This window comes from Nerophis lumbriciformis, linkage group LG25, assembly GCF_033978685.3.
Source record: "Nerophis lumbriciformis linkage group LG25, RoL_Nlum_v2.1, whole genome shotgun sequence".
In the NCBI taxonomy this organism is placed as follows: domain Eukaryota; kingdom Metazoa; phylum Chordata; class Actinopteri; order Syngnathiformes; family Syngnathidae; genus Nerophis; species Nerophis lumbriciformis.
The window spans coordinates 29,603,687-29,623,908 of NC_084572.2; the positions used below are offsets into that span (position 1 = coordinate 29,603,687).

General features: G+C 41.2%; 1 protein-coding gene across 1 annotated transcript in view; it reads right to left on the minus strand.

Annotated features, from left to right (window-relative positions):
- Positions 1–19,784, minus strand: part of LOC133621790 (axin-1-like) — a 29,256-nt gene extending 9,472 nt beyond the window's left edge. Inside the window, exons 1-4 of the mRNA XM_061984151.1 lie at positions 19,630–19,784; positions 12,609–13,302; positions 290–483; positions 58–204 (exon numbers count right to left, since the gene is read on the minus strand). Coding sequence (XP_061840135.1) covers positions 58–204; positions 290–483; positions 12,609–13,232 — 965 coding nt within the window. The 5' untranslated portion in view covers positions 13,233–13,302; positions 19,630–19,784. The remainder of the gene's footprint in view (positions 1–57; positions 205–289; positions 484–12,608; positions 13,303–19,629) is intronic.
- Between the last annotated feature and the right edge of the window lie 438 nt (positions 19,785–20,222).

Sequence of the window (20,222 nt, forward strand, 5' to 3'; positions counted from 1 at the left end):
AGTTTAACCAGTTGGTGTCTTGCTGAACAAAATAATCGCAATGATTTTGCATCCCACCTGTACTCCCTGCTGTCCTGCCGCCTCCTGCCAGTCGACGTTCTCTGCGGTACCGTCTTCATCAGCAGGCTTTGGGTCAGCCTTCCAGCCGGTGTGTCTCCACACTCTTCTTTCTCTTCCTCCGCTTCCATCGCACTGCCTCCGCACCTAAAAGCAGACACATTAGGAGACTTGAGCACAGCATTGATACAATCTTCGGGGATAGGACGTCAGAGGACGAAATAACTCTTACCTCCACTCCTCGTCTTCGGTCAGGGTGGGTAAGCAGCCAGGGAGGGGCTTAGCAGGACCGGACGATGGGCTCTGGTCGCTAGGGTTGAGCTTGGGGCTCTCCCCTCCTGACCGCGTGTATTCCAGGTACAGGTCCGACTTGAGGAACAGAGGGTAGGTGTTCTCCTCCATCATAGCCTGGATTTCCGTCTGGGCCTGTGACACACACCACAGTCACGTCACGTAAAATTTTGAGACTGAACAGATCTTGAGAAATGTTATATACTGTAATCAAGGCTGGGCGATTAAACAATATCAATATATATATTGCGACAAACACGTACCGTATTTTTTGGACTATTAGTCGAGGTTTTTTTCATAGTTTGGTCGTGGGTGCGACGTATACTCTGGAACGACTTATGTGTGAAATTATTAACATATTACCGTAAAATATCAAATAATATTATTTAGCTCATTCACGTGAGCGACGAAGAAAATGTCCACAATCGTCACACACACAACAGCAATCGTCACTCACACGCCAACCAATAAGAATTCGGCGGGGGCGGGTCATGGCAGAAGTGCATTGTGGGTTTTGGAATGCTAACTGCTATATGCTATACGCTACTGCCGGAGCTATTAAAATAGATCACAGCAACATTGGCGGTAACTTATAAAAACTGAGAAGGACTGAACTAAAATGGCACCGAAAAGGAAATCATATACTGCAGATTACAAGCTGGACGTAGTGAAATATGCACCAGAAAACGTCGATCGAGCAGCAGAAAGAATGGACGCTAGCGGCGCATACCAGGAGCGACACCGTGGAGGAAGATTTCATGGGATTTAGCGATCGGGAGTGACAGATTGTTTGGTAAACCTTTAGCATGTTCTATATGTTATAGTTATTTGAATGACTCTTGCCATGATGTGTTGCGTTAACATACCAGGCACATTCTCAGTTGGTTATTTATGCCTCATATAACGTACACTTATTAAGCCTGTTGTTCACTATTCTTTATTTATTTTAAATTGCCTTTCAAATGTCTATTCTTGGTGTTGGATTTTATCAAATAAATTTCCCACAAAAATGCGACTTATACTCTAGTGCGACGTATATATGTTTTTTTTCTTCTTTATTGTGCATTTTCGGCCGGTGCGACATATACTCCGGAGCGACTTATAGTCCGAAAAATACAGTACTCAATATAAAAAAATGTGTTAGACAAAGCGTTCAATATTTATTTTTCTTTTATGGTAGAAGAAACCATAAGTTGCAAAGAAAGGTTGGTTGCATGAACAACGCCTTTGTTCATGCAACGCAACGCAGGAAGTGATCACTGAAAAGTGGATGTGACACGCTAACAGCCAATCAGGTAACAGTATCAACTAGTTTGGTTGCACCATCTTGTTGTCTCGCCGTTGATTCTAGCACAGAGTGAGAAGAAAAACTAATGAGGAGTGCTGTAAATTTGCAAATCCAAATTTATTAGATAAAATCCAACACCTAGAATAGACATTTGAAAGGCAATTTAAAATAAATAAAGAATAGTGAACAACAGGCTGAATAAGTGTACGTTATATGAGGCATAAATAACCAACTGAGAACGTGCCTGGTATGTTAACGTAACATATTATGGTAAGAGTCATTCAAATAACTATAACATATAGAACATGCTATACGTTTACCAAACAATCTGTCACTCCTAATCGCTAAATCCCATGAAATCTTCTTCCTCTGTGTCGCTTCTAAACAACTCTGCCAACACCAAAGGTAGACAATGTGCTGCTTCCTCTTCTATCGGTACGTCGCTTACGTCAAAGTCATCGTCAGTTGCAGTTCCAATTATTCCAGCCTTTCTGAATCCGGACAGGATGGTTTCGGTTGTCACTGAAGCCCATGCTTTGTCGATCCATCCAATGACATCCACAAAAGTTGCAATATTATTTGATATTTTACGGTAATGTGTTAATAATTTCACACATAAGTCGCTCCAGAGTATAAATCGCACCTAAACTATGAAAAAATACAGTACTTACAGTGATACAGTTTTTAGCCATATGGCCCAGCCCTATGTTGAAGCGGGATTTTTACCCCCATTTCTCATACAATGTTTGCAGAACATTTGGCGCAGATAGCACACAAAATGTCTTCCTCTGAAACAGTAAAGAAGCTGCCTGATGTAGGAAAAAATGAGTGCTGGATTTGCTCACCCAAACCCACAGCACAGTACAGGTAATCCTGCCTAATTGGAATATTTAAAAAAAATCTGAGATATTCTTTATGTATGATGTCCTAATTCCTCATTTCGGTCTGATATTTATCAGTCTGATATTTATAGTGCATTTCTATTTACATTTGAATTTGATCCAAATAAGTAGTGTTTGGCAGAGAAAATTTGTGTTTCCCAAGCTTTTATCTGTTAATGTATGTTGAAACATTTGGACTGCCATAAGTAGATTTGGTGCTACCGGTTAATTCTTAATGTTTATACAACTTTACTCAGATACGCTTATTTTAAAACCTTTTACTTCGGAACTCCCATATTCACTTATACTTTTCCCCACTAACGTTACAATCGGTAACTTTTGGTGCAGAAACACTGCCAATTGAGTTTTTTTAATGCTTTGAGATATACTTTAAGCATTAATGACTACTTATTTCGTTGACGATCTGATATCATAATAGACGGAATTACAGCTGTTTAGCATCTGACTGAGCTACACATGAGCTATAATGGCTGACCTCCGCAATATTCCGCAAATTACTTTTAAAAAGTAAATATTTTTTAAAAGGTACTCGTTACGTTCCCCCCAAAAAAGTAATTGAATTACTAACTGGATAACTCTTTAATAAATGTAATTACTAGATAGAGTAATTAATGCATTACTTGAAAAAAATAAATAATATCTGGCATAATGCGGTTGAGACGTTTCATGACAGAACAGTATGTGTGTGCGCCTTTAAAAGGCAGTGCTTGTTGCCAAGTGACTGTGACAGCACCGAGAGCGCGCTCAGAAAGAGCAGCATTAGCTCAGCTGTGTTTCTTAGCTTAGCAGCAGCAATTTGTATGGCAGTGACAGCAGCTCTGTTGAATCATTTCACTGTATTTTGTTAGCGCTGGTTAATAAAGAGATTAAATGTGCTTTGATGGCTGTAGTCTCCTTATCCACTAATGGGGTATTGTGAGATTGCAAACTTGTCACTTCAATCCTTGATTTGTTGTTCATTATTCTCTCGTAGTAGTAGTGTGTACGTACATACATGTGTGTTTGCTGTGTGATGTTGTAGACAACTTTAGGCTTGACCGTAGTCAGAAAACACAATTTATGTAAAAATGTATAAAATATAAAAACCTCTAAATGATCATAGTTCAAAAAGCGGCATGACTCATGTTGAACAAAGGGCAACCACAACAAAACATTGAGATGTCTGCCAAAGAGTATTATAAAACAATGCAAACGTTCAGCAGTCCAAAACCACATCAGTTCAAGCTGCATTCCTGCAGAGAATCTTGCTTTGATTTGCTCAACATGACAGCTGGGATACGCCTTTAGTCGCACTATCGGGAAATGAACCACTCCATTTTCAAGAACAACACTCGAAAAAATACAAACCCCTGTCAAGCAAGACAGACCTGTAATCTGTTTTAAAAAAGTTTAAATAAACAGGCCTCAAATTTAAACTTTTTAATGTCAAGGCAAGTGTTGCCTTAAAGGAGGGCTTATTTTATTTCGAAGCAGGGGCTCCAAAGCATGCATGCATATATTATATATATACATACATATATATATATATATTACAGTTTTTTTTATTCATTATTATTATAAACGTGTCAGCTTTTTGTCATTTCATGATGCCTTGATCTCTATTTTTACATTTTGATAGAGGGAGGTATTTAAAAAAAAAAAAAAAGTTTTTAAGTTATACACATTTATATGTACATGTAGATGATGTGTTGGGACAGATCCATTAAGAGTTTCAGCAGAAATATGTCATATAGGAATTAACTATACACAATAACACATTAACAAAATGCTGTGTCACATGAATGTTTTTTTAAGTAATATCTTTGTGACATGAAAAAAAACAAGTAATGTAAAAAAAAAACCTTGTATTTATTTTTTGATATCAATATAAAACACAAAGTACTTTGGCAAATGAAGATGAAGTCTTAATAAAAAAGCTGTGTTCTTCTCTCCTGGTTTAGTACAACAGTTTGGCCAACAAAAATAAAGAGCTCTCACATCGAATACACAATCTTCCCAGCCTTAATTTAATTCGATGAGATGACAAAACATTTGAGCTAGTATTGATGTTATTTAAACACTGATACAGTTTGCAGTTAAATAAAGGACAAGTGATCATCCCAGTAAACAAACTAAAGACTTTGCGACAACGTTCACGACACATCGCCTGCTGCATGTTTCCTCTCATCATTAACTCTCAGTCACAGCAGCTGATGGACGCTGTATTGACAAAATAAGAGTAACATCAAATAGTTTTCTCCTTCGCTGTATACTTTTAGTGTGGGGACAAGTGCGTCTGTCTCCAATATTGTCCACACCTGTCTCCATCTAAACACAGCAATGCGTTCTTAACCGCATGCCGGGAAGCGAGGGAAAATGACATTAAACCAAGTGCTTGGCTCTGTTTACTCCGAGGGGAAATCTCCCGAGCAAAGGCTGTGTCGTTGGTCCGCCATGATTATCAAGCCAAACGATGCTAGTGCGCATAAATGACGGGGTTTCTGTAATTAAAAAATTAGACGTATTACTAACCGTCTGGAATTTTATCGCGAATTATCATTATAACATTTACTGTTATATCTAGGGATGTCCCGATCCGATATTAAGATCGGATCGGCTGCCGATATTTGCCAAAAATTGCGTATCGGCAAGGCATGGGAAAATGCCGATCCAGATCCAGTTTAAAAAAAAAAACTCCGGTCCGTGTTTTCCAACGCACCTATTTAAATAATACATTCCACTTTTTTGCTGCTCCGTAATTTCCGTTCCGCATTTTCCAGCCCACCTTCAACACATCCAAAATTCTCACGCAATTGCTTTTAGCTGCTGGCATTACACGACAGGCTCTTCTCACTCTTTCCTGTGTCTCCCTCACAGACAGCGAGCGCACCTTCTTACACACGTCACATACTGTCACGTCATACGTCACATACGTATCGTCCTCTCCCAGCAGAGAGCGAGGTAGCGGCATGGCTAACGTTAGCTGTGATGCTAGCGCAGCCGCTAAGGTGCGCGCCTGCTCAAGCGTCCTCTGCGCACGGCAAATCTATGCCACGCACAAAATCAAATAAAAAAATAAGCGCTTAACAATTTTCGACACACGGACACGACAGAGACAACAGTTTTCGTCATCATTGTTCAAATATTGTGACGTCTGTCGAGACGCTTATCTCCATTCGGTGCCACACGTCCAGACTCCACACTATCAAAATGGCAAAAAGTTCCACATCAACACCGTATGAAAATATTAGTGATTTTTTTAGTTGTGATTTCCTTCTCTGCATGAAAGTTTAAAAGTAGCATATATTAATGCAGTATGAAGAAGAAATTTTTAATGTAGACATGCAAGCCTTGAAAGAACATTTTGAAAATCAAGACTGCATTTCCTGCAAATGGGTGCATTTCTACCCTATATTTTAACTTTAGATTTATTCTCATATCAAACTCTTTTGGCTGTCTTTTTGACACTTACATCCGGCGCCCCCCTCCACACCCTGGATTATAAATAATGTAAATAATTCAATGTGATTATCTTGTGTGATGACTGTATTATGATGATAGTATATATCTGATAGTATATATCTGTATCATGAATCGATTGTAGCTGAGATAGGCTCCAGCGCCCCCCGCAACCCCGATGGGAATAAGCGGTAGAAATTGGATGGATGGATGAATCAATTTAAGTGGACCCCGTCTTAAACAAGTTGAAAAACTTATTCGGGTGTTACCATTTAGTGGTCAATTGTACGGAATATGTACTTCACTGTGCAACCTACTAATAAAAGTCTCAATCAAAACACATAGAATCATCATACTGCTGTGATTATATGCATCAAGTGTTCATTCAAGGCTAAGGCAAAATATCGAGATATATATTGTGTATCGCAATATGGCCTTAAAATATCGCAATATTAAAAAAAGGCCATATCGCCCAGCCCTAGTTCAATGATGGCATTTCTGTTTGTCATGTATAATTTTGTCTATTTTGTGTTTATCCTTGAATAAACAGGTCAGTTTCTTGCTACCAACCATTGTGTATTATTCAAACTCCCCTAATTCAGCTGGCTAGTTGTTATCAAGAGTACTAAAACCCTTTTCAACATGATTCTGACAACTAAGTAGGCTAAATAACTTTAAACTTTAATACATGCTCGGATAGGCCAGTATCGGTCAGTATCGGTATCGGTCAGTATCGGTATCGGATCGGAAGTGCAAAAACAACATTGGTATCGGATCGGAAGTGCAAAAACCTGGATCGGGACATCCCTAGTTACATCCCTCCTCCATTAACAAGTAAAAAGTCAAGAGCGGTCACCGCATGTTCTTACTGCGAATGTTGGTCAATTTTTTAGGGCATTACGGCAAATGACATGGCGGTCGCGGCTTTTGCCGTGGTTAAATCTGATACCTGATTAAAACTATTAAACCAAATAACATATTGCGGGAATCATTTTTAATCGAGAATCGTGTTGAATCGGGAATCCATTCTGAATCAAAACGTTAGGCGCCTAAAAAGTCACACCCCTAAATTTTGTATCGTTTCATGACTTGATCAGAGAGAGCATCCTCAAAGATTAACGCCACAAGTGGACACAGGGAATTCAGTGATGGCAGCCATAGAATCATAAACTGAATTTACTACAAAATCATTAATGAGCACATGAGTTATTTCCTGGCTGTTGAGTACAATATGTGCAAAGCAACAATGCATCATCCACAATAACGAGTAAAAAAAGAAGAGGGAAATTAGGCCAGAAAATGAGCTCTCATCTTTTGAGACTTGGATCCCAAGTACCTCAACTAGGGGTGTATGGATAAACTGTATTATAATATCATATAATAATTGTAATATCAAGATCTGATAGCTCAGTTACAGCTCATTTTATTACCTATTCTGTGTTATATGTGTTTTATGTTGCACGATTGCACCAAGAAAAATTCCTAGTTTGTGAACCCGTTCTCAAACAATGGCAATAAAAACTATTCTGATTCTGATTAATGATAAAACTCCCAACGGTTATGTTGTAATGTGGTGTCCGCAGGCCAAATGATACGAAGACAGTCTTTCAGTTTGTTGGAAGTGTGGCGTGTTAATTGACAAAGCATGTCTTAAACACGTGTAAAACCAATCAAAGGTACAAAGCAAAGAATCTACTCACTCAAATCAAGGAAGGAAAGCATGTGTTTTGGCATCAGCACGTCTAAATTGTTCACAACAAAATTGCACCCGCACACTCTTTTATATGACTTCCCATACCACCTGGCATGTGCTACTGTTGCCCATAGATTTTCTTACAGTTCTTCACGTCAAACAGTTAGCCTACAATAGCGTGTCATCATAGTGTTAAAATAAAAGGAACCCAAAGATACAGTTGCTATCTAACCCTCATATCTCTCTGAACCAAACCTAAGATTAATCTAAATAGTAAAACTACCCCCGGTGAGTTGGTATGATCGGATGTTGTCTGTGATGACATCATCAACCTCACAAAACCAGGAAATACCTGGCGGCTCCGTCCCAAACATTTCTGAAGATGAGCTGCCACCACACTTGGCAACAGTTAAATTAATACATTTATCTGATACAAATGAAACCAGTACTCTTATAAATGCTAGCAAACCAATAACATAATGACGTGAATTAGACCTGTTGAGACGAGTACCAAGTTCATGCACTCTGTCACAGGTTAGTATCAGTATTTTAAATTAAAATGGACAAACCGTAATTGATAACTGCACTTAAACTCACGGAATGAGAGGCGCCAGCTCGCTAGCTTAAATGCAAACATGAAAACAAGAGACAATGTCTTTCCTCATTAAGAAACTATATATGCCAATTTAAAAACTATATAAACACTTTACTGTCTGAGTAACTAAAATTTTCAATTGTGCACATTGAACATACAAGATGTGCTCTCTTAGAACAGAGTGATCGATCTACGAGAATATGGGACCGAGTTGTTTTTGTGGTGCGTTCAAGGACCGCTGAACAGAGTAGGACGCCACAATGTCCCCCAGAAATAATAAATAACAGATTTCATTTCTTACGCACTTTTTATTTAAATTTAACTACGTGCTACAGCACAAACCAAGATTTAATACAATAAAAGCTTGGCCCTTAAAACAGATAAAATACTAAGACACTATCAAAGAAACACAAAACATGCAAAATAGTGGCTTTTCTAACATAACAGTCTGTCTATTTTAGTTGTTTAAAAAATAACTTAGTCAACAATGAAAGTCAACAATACCGCGATAATAAAAATAACCCTGATAATTTTGGTCCCAATAACCGTGACGTGACATTTTCATTAAGCTTGCACCAAAAATGTATTCACATCCAAATTGTGATTCTTATATATTCCGATTCTAAATCAGTTCCTAATTTCCAAAAATCCAAATAAGAATACATTTAAAAAAAATGCTTTTTAGGCCATCTTCATGCAACGAGAATAATATTTTCTAACCTGTAATCTGTGTTGAAAAAGTTTAATTAAAACTATTAAACCAAATAACACATTGCTGTTGCATTGATGTTCAAAGCTAGAAATAAAGTTCTTCCGAAGGACTTAAAAAAGTTATTTGTGTTCACGTCTGAAGATGATAATCACAGAAGGCCGTATGATTTTAAACATCCAAGAATGCGAACAAATTTGAAACAATGTGCTTGTCTGTTGTTGGTGTGAAAGCACAGAATTCTCTAAAGAAAGACTTAAAAAGTTGCAAGAATATCTTTGAATTTAAAAAGAGTTACAAAAAGAGACAACTGGAATTCTATCAAACTGATTTTTGATGATTCAGATTGGACGTGTAATTGTGAAAATGCTTAAACGAAAATTAAAAAGTATGTTGGAGTTCGGGTGTTGGTGGAGGGAACAGTTATAAAGTCATCTAAAATAATTTGTGTTAAAAAGGGGGTAGATAAATATGAGAATAGTATTCTTCCATCTGCTCATTTCTGATCATAGAAATGCATAAGAAACAAAAAACAATGAAAGGGTCAACTGTACGTGGCTTGTATAGATGCATTTTCATGAAAGGAATAAAATTAATGATGATTGCGAGAATCGTGAATCAAATCTGGGAATCAAATCTGAATCGAATAGTCACCCCAAGAATCTGAATCGGATCGAAACGTTAGGCGCCCAAAAAGTCACACCCCTATATGCTGTATCGTTTCATCACATGTTTGATGCGACATATGTCAAACATTTACAGTGATGAACTTACTTTTACGCTCTAAAGGTTTTATGATAGTGACAATTTGACCCTGAAACAGATTACCGTATTTTTCGAAGTATAAGTCGCACCGGAGTATAAGTCGCACCTGCCGAAAATGCATAATAAAGAAAGAAAAAAACATATAAGTCGCACTGGAGCCCGGCCAAACTATGAAAAAAACTGCGACTTATAGTCGGAAAAATACGGTCGCACCGGAGTATAAGTCGCACCTGCCGAAAATGCATAATAAAGAAAGAAAAAAACATATAAGTCGCACTGGAGCCCGGCCAAACTATGAAAAAAACTGCGACTTATAGTCGGAAAAATACGGTACGTCTATTGGCATTTCTCCTAAAAGGAGAACTTGTTTCTAATTTGGAACAGTAGCTATGTGCACATGGACACAATTAATCGGATTAAAAACCTAACCGGAACAAAAGATGCTTCATGTAAACACGCCATTCGGAATATTCTGACCCAATAACACACGTTCGGATCACAATTTCATTCAGGTCGACGACACGGGTGGTTTATTCTGATGCGCATGAAAACAATTCTTCCGAAGTTCGGGTCAAAATTATCCTAACTGCGCATGTGTTTGATGTCAGCTATACTTCTGTAGTGCAGGGCGGACTAAATTTAATAGTCTCACTCTCGGAATGAAGCGATTGTCTTGCTGCTGTCTCCCCCCATTCAACATGTACAGAAGTTGCGTTATATACAGGTAAAAGCCAGTAAATTAGAATATTTTGAAAAACTTGATTTATTTCAGTAATTGCATTCAAAAGGTGTAACTTGTACATTATATTTATTCATTGCACACAGACTGATGCATTCAAATGTTTATTTCATTTAATTTTGATGATTTGAAGTGGCAACAAATGAAAATCCAAAATTCCGTGTGTCACAAAATTAGAATATTACTTAAGGCTAATACAAAAAAGGGATTTTTAGAAATGTTGGCCAACTGAAAAGTATGACAATGACAAATATGAGCATGTACAATACCCAATACTTGGTTGGAGCTCCTTTTGCCTCAATTACTGCGTTAATGCGGCGTGGCATGGAGTCGATGAGTTTCTGGCACTGCTCAGGTGTTATGAGAGCCCAGGTTGCTCTGATAGTGGCCTTCAACTCTTCTGCGTTTTTGGGTCTGGCATTCTGCATCTTCCTTTTCACAATACCCCACAGATTTTCTATGGGGCTAAGGTCAGGGGAGTTGGCGGGCCAATTTAGAACAGAAATACCATGGTCCGTAAACCAGGCACGGGTAGATTTTGCGCTGTGTGCAGGCGCCAAGTCCTGTTGGAACTTGAAATCTCCATCTCCATAGAGCAGGTCAGCAGCAGGAAGCATGAAGTGCTCTAAAACTTGCTGGTAGACGGCTGCGTTGACCCTGGATCTCAGGAAACAGAGTGGACCGACACCAGCAGATGACATGGCAACCCAAACCATCACTGATGGTGGAAACTTTACACTAGACTTCAGGCAACGTGGATCCTGTGCCTCTCCTGTCTTCCTCCAGACTCTGGGACCTCGATTTCCTCGATTGCCTGAAGTCTAGTGTAAAGTTTCCACCATCAGTGATGGTTTGGGGTGCCATGTCATCTGCTGGTGTCGGTCCACTCTGTTTCCTGAGATCCAGGGTCAACGCAGCCGTCTACCAGCAAGTTTTAGAGCACTTCATGCTTCCTGCTGCTGACCTGCTCTATGGAGATGGAGATTTCAAGTTCCAACAGGACTTGGCGCCTGCACACAGCGCAAAATCTACCCGTGCCTGGTTTACGGACCATGGTATTTCTGTTCTAAATTGGCCCGCCAACTCCCCTGACCTTAGCCCCATAGAAAATCTGTGGGGTATTGTGAAAAGGAAGATGCAGAATGCCACACCCAAAAACGCAGAAGAGTTGAAGGCCACTATCAGAGCAACCTGGGCTCTCATAACACCTGAGCAGTGCCAGAAACTCATCGACTCCATGCCACGCCGCATTAACGCAGTAATTGAGGCAAAAGGAGCTCCAACCAAGTATTGAGTATTGTACATGCTCATATTTGTCATTTCCATACTTTTCAGTTGGCCAACATTTCTAAAAATCCCTTTTTTGTATTAGCCTTAAGTAATATTCTAATTTTGTGACACACGGAATTTTGGATTTTCATTTGTTGCCACTTCAAATCATCAAAATTAAATGAAATAAACATTTGAATGCATCAGTCTGTGTGCAATGAATAAATATAATGTACAAGTTACACCTTTTGAATGCAATTACTGAAATAAATCAAGTTTTTCAAAATATTCTAATTTACTGGCTTTTACCTGTACTGTTTAGTTTGTTGCTTTCAAACAGCAACTAGCAAAAACAAAAGTACGGAGTACTGTCATGTCTCGATGTAACAAAAAAGGAATGGATCCAGTTGACGTCTTAAGTCGTTTTATTCATGACCTAACAGCTCCTCCAAGTGCTAACTGCCAGCCTCAGGCACATATCCCAACATGGAGGGCACAGAACAGCTGCGTTTCAAAAAGAGAGGTATAACAAAAAGTAGCGAACAGAAGGAAAAATGTATAAATAAATAACGTGACAATGTCGGACAAGCAGAAATGCACAGAGCCATGTTTGTTTACAGCGGAGGTCACTGCTTCTTCGTCTTCTACTTCCGTTTCAGGTATGTGCTGCGCATGTCAAAATAAAGTATTCTGATTTAAGGTGTGATGCATGAAAATGCAGGCCATAATTGGATCTTTTTTTTTCAGGGTCCACGTACACAGTAACATTCTAATCCGAATTCGGATCAGATCAAATCAATTTTGCTTATATACACATGGCTAATGAGATATTGTGTGCGCTACAATGTAAAAGTAAACGTACCTGCTCAAACATGGCGGGGTCCGGATGCGGCTTCCCCACGCAGTCTCGGATGAAGCTCTTGGTGGCCGGCTTGATCTGCCTGGAGACGATCCCGCTTCCGTCCACAATGTACTTCCTATAGATGGCCTTGGCCAGCTTGGCCCGCTTCTCCTGGCTGGTCTTACGGAACCCCGAGCAGGCGAACCAGAAGTCCAGGAGGTCCGCACAACCTTCCTGGCACAGGAAGTTCCGAAACAGCTGGATTCCTTCCTGGTCGTCCAGGAGCGAGTGAAGGGACTCGGCCCACTTCAGGTAAGGCGGAGTGGGCGAGGCCGAGCCCTCTGGTTCGTAGCCCAAGTCCAGGTCGGGGCGACGGGGGGTCGCCGAAGAGGAGGAAGGCGTGTAGCTTGAGGAATCCCCCATCTTGGCGGACAACGATGACAGGGGGAAGCCAAGTGTCTGAGATAGGCCGCCTGGACGGGTGACCGCCGACTGGACCGGGGGGTCCACGTCAGAGCCCTCCTCGCCGGGGACCGGCGGCCGTGGCGCATCCTCCGTGAAATGGGCTGGGCCGCTGAGAGAGGCCACCACCCCGCCGCCGCCACCCCTGAACCCAATCCCATGTAAGTCCCTGACAACGCTCATGTCTCTGGTTGCACACGGCAGAGGTCAGACGTCCTCCTGCAGCAATGATTCTGCAGACAAACAATTCTCCCTGTGATGGCAGACAAGAATAGAAGTCGGTGTCACAAAGGAAATAATGGAGGGACGCCGTCAGTCTATTATTGTGGTGTATTATTTGGACCAGCACAATGTGATAAACAGACTGGGAGAACATTAAGAAAATGAGTTCAGAACTAAAAACAATGCTAAGCAATCAAGCAGTTTACAGTAACAGTTGCTTTTTAATAGCATTGACTCAAACTAGTGTTTAACAACCTGCTTGGACTTCAAGTCAACAAGCAAGCTTTGAAAAAAAGTAGCACAACAAGCTATTGAAGACAACATTTCACAAGGTAAGCAAACAAATGTTAATCACATGCTAGCAAGAGTTAGCCGAATCGTTCATCATAAAAAGGATACAAAGTGGATTAAAAATGATAGTTAAAACGTGCATCAACTAAAAGTTTTACTAAAAAGAGAAGTTTTCCAAATGTTTCTTAAAAGTTTCAACATCACAAAGGGACTGGTGCAAATTGTTCCAGAGTCTGGAAGCTATAGTCTGGAATGCCAGGTCTCCACGGGTTTTATAACAAGTTTTCGGGATCTTTAGAAGACCGGCCTGAAGACCGAGGCTGCGCCCTTAAGAGTCGGGGCAGTACTGAGGGGCTCCACCATGCAACACATGGAATGTCAGGACAAAATTTTTAAATTCAATGCGGAATTTAACTGGAAGCCAATGAAGACTGGATAAAACAGGGGTAACATGGGCTGTTCCGGTCAAAAGTCTGGCAGACGCATTTTGTCCAATCTAAATGAGTCAAAATGAGGTAAATATTAGGAAAGTTCAATCAATCGATATTTATCACAACTGCCTCAAAGGACTTCACAAACGTCAACGACATCCCCTGATCTAAACTCATATCTGAGCAAGAAAAAAACTCCAAAAGCCCACGATGGGAAAAATTAAAAACTTGGGAAGGGGCCGCAGATGTGTGGACCCCACCCCCTCTAGGGTGACCGTCTGCAATGGATGCAGAGTGCATACAAGTTATTAAGTTACGACATTTTTAATAAAAACAGGTCACACCAAAACCTTGAACCCAATTGACTTTGTTTTTAAGAAGTTGACCCGAAATGAGTGTGTTTACATGTATTTGTCATAGGAAAGTGATACTTATGTCACCGGAATCGTCTTTACAAGACCTGTCTGATAACTCCATCCATCCATCCATTTTTCTACCGTTTGTCCCTTTTGGGGTCGCGGGGGGTGCTGGAGCCTATCTCAGCTGCATTCGGGCGGAAGGCGGGGTACACCCTGGACAAGTCGCCACCTCACCACAGGGCCAACACAGATAGACAGACAACATTCACACTCACATTCACACACTAGGGCCAATTTAGCGTTGCCAATCAACTTATCCTATTTATTATTTACTTTTACTTTTCAAATGATATCTCAATTCTGTACACCGCTGCTGGAATTTTTTATTTTCCTGAGGGAACTCTCCTGAAGGAATCAATAAAGTACTATCTATCTATCCCCAGGTGCATGTCTTTGGAGGTGGGAGGAAGCCGGAGTACCCGGAGGGAACCCACACAGTTATGGGGAGAACATGCAAACTCCATACAGAAAGATCCCGAGTCCAGGATTGAAGTCAGGACCTTCATATTGTGAGGCACATGCACTAAGCCCTGCACCACCGTGCTGCCCTGTCTGATAACTCCATCCATCCATCTTCTACCGCTTGTCCCTTTCGGGGTCGCGGGGGGTGCCGGAGCCTATCTCAGCTGCATTCGGGCGGGAGGCGGGGTACACCCTGGACAAGTCGCCACCTCATCGCAGGGCCAACACAGATAGACAGACAACACTCACACTCACATTCACACACTAGGGCCAATTTTGTGTTGCCAATCAACCTATCACCAGGTGCATGTTTTTGGAGGTGGGAGGAAGCCGGAGTACCCGGGGAGAACATGCAAACTCCACACGGAAAGATCCCGAGCCCGGGATTGAACTCAGGACCTTCGTATTGTGAGGCACATGCACTAACTCCTGTACCGCAGTGCTGCCCTGTCTGATAACTCGCTTCATGTAAATCATTTCATTTTTACAATGTTACGAATGCAGCTGAGATAGACTCCAGCACCCCCGCGACCTCGAAAGGGACAAGCGGTAGAAAATGGATGGACGGATATACATACTTACATAAACTCTCAGTCCTCCTGCTTGCTTGTCACATTTAATTTTTTTTTTTACTTTTTCTGAAATTGTAGAAAAGTCTGGGCCATATCTATGTTCTGAACTTGATTCTAAAAATTATTTTGCATTCTCCAGTAAACAAATCTAACAACAAGTGACAGTTAGAGATGTCCGATAATATCGGCAGGCCGATATCATCGGCCGATAAATGCTTTAAAATGTAATATCGGAAATTATCGGTATCGGTTTCAAAAAGTAAAATTTATGACTTTTTAAAACGCCGCTGTATGGCATGGTAAACGGACGTAGGGAGAAGTACAGAGCGCCAATCACATAATATCTACGGCTTTTCACACACACAAGTGAATGCCATTCATACTTGCTCAACAGCCATACAGGTCACACTGAGAGTGGCCGTATAAACAACTTTAACACTTGTTACAAATATGCGCCACACTGTGAACCCACACCAAACAAGAATGTCAAACACATTTCGGGAGAACATCCGCACCGTAACACAACAGAACAAATACCCAGAACCCCTTGCAGCACTAACTCTTGAAGCAGCTTGGAATTTGGGACATGCTCTCCCTGAGAGAGCATGAGGAAGTTGAGGTGGGCGGGGTTGGGGTGTGTGGGGTGGGGGGTACGTGGTAGCGGGGAATGTATATTGTAGCGTCCTGGAAGAGGGGCGGTATAGCTCAGTTGGTAGAGTGGCCGTGCCAGCAACTTGAGGGTTCCAGGTTCGATCCCCGCTTCTGCCATCCTAGTCACTGCCGTTGTGTCCAACCCCGCCCACCTCAACCTCCTCATGCTCTCTCAGGGAGAGCATGTCCCAAATTGTGACTTCAATAATAAATATGGCAGTGCCATGTTGACATTTTTTTTCCATAACTTGAGTTGATTTATTTTGGAAAACCTTGTTACTACATTGTTTAATGCATCCAGCGGGGCATCACAACAAAATTAGGCATAATAACCATACTTGCCAACCCTTCCGATTTTTCCGGGAGACTCACGAATTTCAGCGCCCCTTCCGAAAGTCTCCCGGGCAACCATTCTCACGAATTTCTCCCGATTTTCACCCGGACAACAATATTAAGGGCGTGCCGTGATGGCACTGCCTTTAGCGTCCTCTACAACCTGTCGACACGTCCGCTTTTTCCCCATACAAACAGCGTGCCGGCCCAGTCACATGTTGTATGCGGCTTCTGCATACACACGAAAGTGACTGCAAGACATACTTAGTCAACAGCCATACAGGTCACACTGAGGGTGGCCGCATAAACAACTTTAACACTGTTACAAATATGCGCCACACTGTGAACCCACACCAAACAAGAATGACAAACACATTTCGGGAGAACATCCGCACCGTGACACAACATAAACACAACAGAACAAATACCCAGAACCCCTTGCGGCACTAACTCTTCCGGGACGCTACAATATACACCCCCCCAACCCCGCCCACCTCATCCTCCTCATGCTCTCTCAGGGAGAGCATGTCCCAAATTCCAAGCTGCTGTTTTGAGGCATGTTGAAAAAAATAATGCACTTTGGGACTTCAATAATAAATATGGCAGTGCCATGTTGGCATTTTTTCCCCCATAACGTGCGTTGATTTATTTTGAAAAACCTTGTTACATTGTTTAATGCATCCAGTGGGGCATCACAACAAAATTAGGCATAATAATGTGTTAATTCCACGACTGTATATATCGGTATCGGTTGATATCGGACTCGGTAATTAAGAGTTGGACAATATCGGCAAAAAAAGCCATTACCGGACATCTCTCGTGACAGTTGCTTACTTTTTTATTGGCAGTTAAACTTTGTTAGCAGCGTTCAAATATCGCCTTTCTGTTTAGTTCGGAGTTGGAAAGATAGCGTGGAAAAAAGTGGCAGAAGAAGCCGGGGAGGAGAAGAGTCGTGCATCGGAGACTTTTACAAATGTTAAATAGTTGTGTGTGCAAGCTGCTGTTTTGAGGCATGTTAAAAAAATAATGCACTTTGTGACTTCAAAAATAAATATGGCAGTGCCATGTTGGCATTTTTTTTCCATAACTTGAGTTGATTTATTTTGGAAAACCTTGTTACATTGTTTAATGCATCCAGTGGGGCATCACAACAAAATTAGGCATAATAATGTGTTAATTCCACGACTGTATATATCGGTATCGGTTGATATCGGACTCGGTAATTAAGAGTTGGACAATATCGGCAAAAAAAGCCATTACCGGACATCTCTCGTGACAGTTGCTTACTTTTTTATTGGCAGTTAAACTTTGTTAGCAGCGTTCAAATATCGCCTTTCTGTTTAGTTCGGAGTTGGAAAGATAGCGTGGAAAAAAGTGGCAGAAGAAGCCGGGGAGGAGAAGAGTCGTGCATCGGAGACTTTTACAAATGTTAAATAGTTGTGTGTGCAAGCTGCTGTTTTGAGGCATGTTAAAAAAATAATGCACTTTGTGACTTCAGAAATAAATATGGCAGTGCCATGTTGGCATTTTTTTTCCATAACTTGAGTTGATTTATTTTGGAAAACCTTGTTACATTGTTTAATGCATCCAGCGTGGCATCACAACAAAATTAAGCATTATAATGTGTTAATTCCACGACTGTATATATCGGTATCGGTTGATATCGGAATCGGTAATTAAGAGTTGGACAATATCGGCAAAAATAGCCATTATCGGACATCTCTAGTGACAGTTGCTTACTTTTTTATTGGCAGTCAAACTTTGTTTGCAGCGCTCGACTATCGCCTTTCTGTTGAGTTCGGAGTTGGAAAGATAGCGTGGAAAAAAGTGGCAGAAGAAGCCGGGGAGGAGAAGAGTCGTGCATCGGAGACTTTTACAAATGTTAAATAGTTGTGTGTGCATGCTGCTGTTTTGAGGCATGTTAAAAAAATAATGCACTTTGTGACTTCAATAATAAATATGGCAGTGCCATGTTGGCATTTTTTTCCATAACTTGAGTTGATTTATTTTGGAAAACCTTGTTACATTGTTTAATGCATCCAGCGTGGCATCACAACAAAATTAGGCATAATAATGTGTTAATTCCACGACTTTTTATATCGGTATCGGTTGATATCGGAATCGGTAATTAAGAGTTGGACAACATCGGCAAAAAAAGCCATTATCGGACATCTCTAGTGACAGTTGCTTACTTTTTTATTGGCAGTCAAACTTTGTTAGCAGCGTTCAACTCTCGCCTTTCTGTTGAGTTCGGAGTTGGAAAAATAGCGTGGAAAAAAGTGCCAGAAGAAGCCGAGGAGAAGAATTGTGCATTGGAGGCTTTTACAAATGTTAAATAGTTGTGTGTGCAAGCTGCTGTTTTGAGGCATGTTAAAAAAATAATGCACTTTGTGACTTCAAAAATAAATATGGCAGTGCCATGTTGGCATTTTTTTCCATAACTTGAGTTGATTTATTTTGGAAAACCTTGTTACATTGTTTAATGCATCCAGCGTGGCATCACAACAAAATTAAGCATAATAATGTGTTAATTCCACGACTGTATATATCGGTATCGGTTGATATCGGAATCGGTAATTAAGAGTTGGACAATATCGGCAAAAAAAAGCCATTATCGGACATCTCTAGTGACAGTTGCTTACTTTTTTATTGGCAGTCAAACTTTGTTAGCAGCGTTCGACTATCGCCTTTCTGTTGAGTTTGGAGTTGGAAAGATAGCGTGGAAAAAAGTGGCAGAAGAAGCCGGGGGAGGAGAAGAGTCGTGCATCGGAGGCTTTTACAAATGTTAAATAGTTGTGTGTGCAAGCTAAGCTCGGCAGCTAGCCTAGAAAGGCTTTGAAGTGAGCATCTCATTCATGTTGGCCTGCAGAGGAAGGTGGGGGATGGGCAACTACACAAACTAACTCCACAACCACATAAAACGGCCCGAGCGTGCAAAGACACCTCCAAAACACGGACGCACTCTCCAAAAAGTACTTTCCGCCGGCGTGGGGAGCTCCGGTGCTCCTTTGCCACTCGCTAAACTTCCCCCAAAACCCAGCCTGGAGCGAGATAAAAGAAAAAAGAAGAAAGCGACAGAGGGCACGTTTCCCACTCTCTTTAGCCTGCTAGCTTAGCTTAGCTTAGCATTGCTAACGAGCTAGCATGCTAGCACAGTGTGTGTGTTTCTTTCTGGCTTTCGGAAAAGTCCGCGTCCTACCGTCTCTGAGAGGCCGACCCCCGTGTTGCGCCGCATTGGGGACACAGGCGCCGAGTGTGTACTCCGAGCGGCCGCATAGGGAAGGCTGGATCGGGTTAAATTGGTGAAGGAGACGTCTTTTAACTCGCCATGGTGGCTCTCTGTCTGCACAGCAATAATACGCGTGCGTGACCGCGCGCGTACGCGCACGCCGCGCAGGGTACAACTGCAACGTATGGAACGTTAGGGGGCGTATACACACTACATAGCTCAATGTTTTCATTTTTAAATAATACTTTGACTATAAATACCAACAGTAAGTTAAATACATTTGTAATACATATTTATTCACGATTAATATAATTTATTTGATTAAAAAGTTAAAGTATTAATGATTGTCACACACACACTCGGTGTGGTGAAATTAACCTTTGCATTTGACCCATCCCCTTGTTCCACCCTCTGGGAGGTGAGGGAAGCAGTGAGCAGCAGAGGTGGCCGCGCTCTGGAATCATTTTTTGGTGATTTAACCCCCAATACCAACCCTTGATGGTGAGTGCCAAGCAGGGAGGTAATGGGTCCCATTTGTATAGTCTTTGATATGACTCGGCCGG